We start from the raw sequence: 5988 nt of genomic DNA, 5'->3' as shown, positions 1-5988 counted from the left end.
CCTAAGCTAAATGGACTATTCGACTTCAGCCCCGGTGTTCCAGATTAACTGGTTCCCCGATCAACTGGTTGACAGATGTGGAGGCGTGGCCTTCGACTGAAATACACATTTCGATCGCTTCTTCTGTCGTTTACATAAATCTTTTGGTATATTTGGCTGGATAGGAACACTTTGATGCACATTCAGTACCAGTGTGTGAGGTTGTGGTTACGATGGCCATATCCGGACGCGAACAGCGAGGACTACAAAAAGAAAAACGAGTTGACTGGGGATGTCTGTTCAAAACATTGCGAGCTCCAATAAATCATTTAAACCAGCTATTGTTGCCAGACTTATTACTGAATATCGTTCTTAATGTGATACCAAGTCCATCTGAGACCTGTGTACACCTTCAGACAGCCTCCAAGTGAAGCACACGTTGTTTACTCACAGTTTGAAAGCAGCGTGGAGAAGTCTTCAGCTGTGTTAAACTGTGATCCGCTCGAATAAATCCTTAAAACCAACTATTGTTGCCCGACTTATCACTGAATATCGTTCCTAATGTGATACCAAGTCCATCTGAGACATGTGTACACCTTCAGACAGCCTCTCAGTGAAGCATACGTTGTTTACTCAGAGTTTGAAAGCAGCGTGGAGAAGTTTTCAGCTGTGTTAAACTGTGATCCTCTCAGGTAAACTGTGATTCGCTCAGGGTCAACTGGGATCCACCCAGGGGAAAATGGGATCCGCCCAGGTTAAACTGTGTTACGACTTCTGTGGCTATCTACCAGCGATCATGTTTAATATGAAAGACACACACATATACATCCCATATAAAAACGCCATTCTGCAGCACTCATCCAGATAAGATGTGACTGTTAACTCGTTTTGCAAAGATAGCAGCAGAAATGTCATTGCTGCATGTGCAGGGATATTAGACTTTAAAATGCTGATGGGTCATTCATGTTGGTCTCGGCAAACAATATTAGGAATCCTCTATTCAAACATAATAATTCAGTGTGCATCGACATGAAAATAACAAAAGTTCATGCTGGACTCAAACCCGAGTCCCAACAGCAAAAGTCACTCCAGCCCTGCGCGTTATGAGTCCACCACACTATAATATTTTAGATTAACCTTGTTAAAAAGTTCCAGAAAAATGCAACCCGACCATCATTTATAATGTGAGCGAATGTATGTACACTTTAAGCCATATGATATACATATTATAATATACTGACTGAGGTTTGTATCAAGCCTCATTAAGACCCACGAGATCAGATATCCTAGTTTATCAGCCTGCGAGCCCACATTATGTTGTGATAACTGTTAGTTTTACCGTGGTATCGTGTTGATCCGTGGCGCACTCATAACGCGCAGGGCTGGAGTGACTTTTGCTGTTGGGACTCGGGTTTGAGTCCAGCATGAACTTTTGATATTTTCATGTCGATGCACACTGAATTATTATGTTTGAATAGAGGATTCCTAATATTGTTTGCCGAGACCAACATGAATGACCCATCAGCATTTTAAAGTCTAATATCCCTGCACATGCAGCAATGACATTTCTGCTGCTATCTTTGCAAAACGAGTTAACAGTCACATCTTATCTGGATGAGTGCTGCAGAATGGCGTTTTTATATGGGATGTATATGTGTGTGTCTTTCATATTAAACATGATCGCTGGTAGATAGCCACAGAAGATGTAACACAGTTTAATCTGGGCGGATCCCATTTTCCCTGGGTGGATCCCAGTTGACCCTGAGCGAATCACAGTTTACCTGAGAGGATCACAGTTTAACACAGCTGAAAACTTCTCCACGCTGCTTTCAAACTCTGAGTAAACAACGTGTGCTTCACTTGGAGGCTGTCTGAAGGTGTACACATGTCTCAGATGGACTTGGTATCACATTAAGAACGATATTCAGTAATAAGTCTGGCAACAATAGCTGGTTTAAATGATTTATTGGAGCTCGCAATGTTTTGAACAGACATCCCCAGTCAACTCGTTTTTCTTTTTGTAGTCCTCGCTGTTCGCGTCCGGATATGGCCATCGTAACCACAACCTCACACACTGGTACTGAATGTGCATCAAAGTGTTCCTATCCAGCCAAATATACCAAAAGATTTATGTAAACGACAGAAGAAGCGATCGAAATGTGTATTTCAGTCGAAGGCCACGCCTCCACATCTGTCAACCAGTTGATCGGGGAACCAGTTAATCCGGAACACCGGTCCTACCTATACAGTCTATGGTCCTACCATGGCTTTTTCCGGAACGTTTTCCCACTCATTCATGTTTCTGTACGGACACTTTTCTAGAAGGACAAAAATAGACGGAAGAGGATCTTAAGTTTCATTATGCAGTGTCGAAAATGTCTGGACTGTCAGAAACAGAACGAGCTGGATGTACAAAGTTATTGCAGTCTCTGTCAAAAGACGATGTATTCTCACTCAGTGACACAGTGACGAACAAGCTGATAGTTGTGGAGAATGTGACAGGTAACGTTGTACCAGATAACAAGTAGCAAGATAGCTAGCATACTAGTATCAACTAAAGCGTACTTAACTTAACTACAATCAATTGCCTTATATTTAAACAGACTGAACAAGTCTGTTTAAATATATTTTATATTATTTAAATTATATTTTCGTGCCACAGACTTGGTGGCGCTATTTTGTCAGCTATAAATGTCTCAGATATGAACTAACATGAGTCGTGACATTAGTTCAGAACATTTAAATGTGCATGAACTGACGCCAGGGACTGCTCGTGCGTTTGTTCTTATACCGAAAGAACATATTATGTTCAAATAATAACATCATCCATGTGCCTTTTCTTCATATGTTTGTATAGAGGCCATTGGAGCAATTATCACCTTTACTAAAAATGCTGAAGAGTTCCTGAAAAGGAAGAAGGTTCATCGCGACCTCATATTTAAATACCTTGCCAATGAAGGTGTGGTGATGCCCCCAAACAGCGAGAAAAACAAGCTGGTGAAAAGGACCCTGGAGCTCTGGTCTTCTGGGAAGGTAGGGACAGTGTCAGTTTACCCTCACTGATATGTTTACATGGTTGATAACATAATAATAAGGCGATTAACAGCACAGATTATTGAAAGATGTACTAATATGTTTTTTTAAGTATGCCATAATGAGTCCCTTCTCTTTTCTTTAAGGCTGGGGTTGACCAAAGCCTTCCAGGAGAAACAGATGACACCAAACAGGGACTGACATCAGACACAGATATCGTGAAGGCTGAGGTGGGCTTTGACCTGCTGGTGCTCGGCCAGCAGTTCTGCCAGTGGTTCTTCCCACTCTTAAACAGTCAGAACCCCTCTCTGGGCCAGCTGCCTCAGGACTGGGGACCAAAACACTTCTGGCCTGATGCGAAGCTATGCCTTCTCTCCAGGTAAGAATGCCATTAACAGTAAGTACATTGAAATTAAGCTACTCTTAGAGATTCACCAAGCAAAATGTCAGGGTTGTCAGATAGTCTGACATTATGGTGACCGGCTATTCAATCTCATATATATATATATATATATATATATATGTATATATGTGTGTGTATATATGTATATATGTGTGTGTATATATGTATATATATATATGTGTATATGTGTGTATCAGGGTTTCCGCTAGGATTTTTTCTCGCCGGTCAAATGTCCGGGCAGAATTTATTTTACCGGACTAATTTGAAACTTACCAGTCATATTTCAATAATAATAATAGTTGTGTAGCAGAGTTTCCGTTAGCAGGTAATTACCGGACTATGAGCAGATATGCTTCAGTTTAAAACTCAGTTCACGGGCTCATTTTTATATTGCTTCAGTTTATAATCGTAACAGATCGAAAAATTCAGATTCATTTTTCAATAAATGATTCCACAAACAACAAACAACATAATTATTACATTCAAACAAACTACTTGTAGTAGATAACGTACATTATTCAGAAGTTTACATCAACTTTGAATAATAACACGGGAGAAACGGATCCTCTCCCTCCCTCTCTCTCTCCTGACAGCACGTCAGTTTCTCATGCAGCTCGCTAAACAGAGGGCGGGGCTTCAGGTGATCCTGCAGAGCTGCGTGTCTCGGTCAGACTCAGCAGCTGATCTGATCTCTCTCTCGTCCGGTTACACTTCACTCGCGTTTATGTCCATATCGATCAGATCCAGCTCTCCTGATCGGCCTTTATAGAGAGCACCGATCAAACTATTAAGAGTGAATATCGGCCGATAATGACCGGTGGCCGATCGATCGGAGCCTCCCTAATTATTACCAGACATTTTGACCGTCAGGTTTTGAATTTACCGGTTTTTTATAAATTTTACCAGCTAAAAACCGGTAATTACCGGCTAACGGAAACCCTGGTGTGTATATATATGTATATAATATGTATGTATATGTATGTATGTATGTGTATTTACTAACAGTAACATAGCACACACACACACACACACACACACACACACACACACACACACACACACACACACACACACACACACACACACACACACACACACACACACACACACACATAGAATCCTTCCTCTGTCAGGTAATGTGGGGCAGACAGGAGCACGTCTCAAGTTATTATATTATGCATACCTTTACATTCTTGTAAATAGATAGGATTCATAGAGGTTTATTTCAAAGAAGGGAACATACAATTGAATTTTCCATTCAAGAAAAAGTTACAAAATGTTTGTATGCTGTCAATTATGTTTTTTAGAAAGACAATTGGAATGGTAGGTCTTAAAAAGACTTTAAAACATAATCAGAATTTGGAAAGTGTATTGCAATATATCTTTTTCTTATAATGATATGTGGTTTGTTGGACTATCAATGTTCAAATCAGTTATTTATTTTGGGTAGGACCAACTGAACCAATTGTCTTCAACTTTTCTGCATACAAATCAGAATGATTTGTGAGATATGATAAGCACCTTTCACATGTAAAGGCTTGAACTAAAGCAGTCACAATATATTTTGGGAAAATAACCCAAAAGCTAAACAGTGATGACAGAGCTGTGTCTCTGTTCTCAGAGCTGGCAGCGAGCAGATGGAGGATTTCCTGGGGGCTGAGCTGGTCAGCCTGCGTCTCCTGGCTCTGACCCGGGACGAGCAGCTCCTCCTCAGCCCCAACCTGGAGCCCCAGGGCCTCAGGACCCTGGCCTCTCCCCACGGCCTGGTGCTGGTGGCAGTAGCCGGGACCATCCACAGAGACGGAGCTTGTCTGGGCGTGTTTGAGCAAATATTTGGCCTCATCCGCTCCCCGCTGGAGAACAACAGCTGGAAGATCAAGTTCGTCAACCTGAAGATCAGAGGGCAGGACTCTCTGGGGGGCGCAGAGACGGCAGCGCCCGCCTTGACTTGCAACTCCACTGAATTGCAACTTCTCTACAGTTGATGAGACACTTTATATGTTGATGCTTAGCATGTCAGGATGTAGGGTTAGGTTCTCACTGTTTCATCTAAATCTACTCGGCATATTGTTGATGTAACATGAACACAGGAAAAAAACTCGAGAAAACAAATATTGTTTTCGGCTTTCCAGAAATATATAAGTTTGCTGCTTGTTGTGGAAACATTTTATTTAACTTTATACTGTACTTTTATAAAACGTTTTTCTCTTTCATATTTTGCCTTACTTAAAATACAATGTAAATACAGACATGGATGGGCTTTTGTATATATGTATCAAAATAAATAAATGTAGGTATATCTCAATGTCTAGTATCCGGGCGGTTATTTCTCTTTCTTCAGGTTTTACTTGTTGATATGAGTGATTCTCACTTTTTGTACACACAGTATACAAACAGTTTCATGATGTTTGCTGATGATGACACTATTGCTGAATCATGGCATTGTGGCAGTGAAGTATCCTGTGATTATCAGCAGTAGCATATCAGTCTTACTCCATTTTACATTTTGATAGCATAGTGCACAGCTGTTGGGAGAATAGCAGCCTAGTTGTTATGTTTTTGTTCTCGATCTA

The 5988-nt window shown here is 40.9% G+C and overlaps 1 protein-coding gene across 1 annotated transcript; it reads left to right on the top strand.

Moving 5' to 3' along the window:
- The first annotated feature begins 2276 nt into the window (after positions 1-2276).
- On the top strand, positions 2277-5720 carry c21h3orf38 (chromosome 21 C3orf38 homolog). Its single transcript, XM_034110186.2, has 4 exons — positions 2277-2481; positions 2837-3012; positions 3159-3391; positions 5037-5720. The coding sequence occupies exons 1-4, from the start codon at positions 2355-2357 to the stop codon at positions 5398-5400; spliced, it is 900 nt and encodes a 299-aa protein (XP_033966077.1). The 5' UTR covers positions 2277-2354; the 3' UTR covers positions 5401-5720.
- Positions 5721-5988: the final 268 nt, after the last annotated feature.

Source organism: Pseudochaenichthys georgianus, chromosome 21 (assembly GCF_902827115.2).
Source record: "Pseudochaenichthys georgianus chromosome 21, fPseGeo1.2, whole genome shotgun sequence".
In the NCBI taxonomy this organism is placed as follows: Eukaryota; Metazoa; Chordata; class Actinopteri; order Perciformes; family Channichthyidae; genus Pseudochaenichthys; species Pseudochaenichthys georgianus.
Note: the sequence above shows the minus strand (reverse complement) of the source record. Positions and strands in the feature narration are given on the sequence as shown.

Bases quoted from the DNA above. Each gene is read 5' to 3' on its own strand.
- c21h3orf38 (XM_034110186.2), top strand. From the start codon at position 2,355: ATGTCTGGACTGTCAGAAACAGAACGAGCTGGATGTACAAAGTTATTG. The intron at 2,482-2,836 runs GTAACGTTGTAC...ATGTTTGTATAG, and splicing joins AGTTGTGGAGAATGTGACAG to AGGCCATTGGAGCAATTATC. The intron at 3,392-5,036 runs GTAAGAATGCCA...CTCTGTTCTCAG, and splicing joins AAGCTATGCCTTCTCTCCAG to AGCTGGCAGCGAGCAGATGG.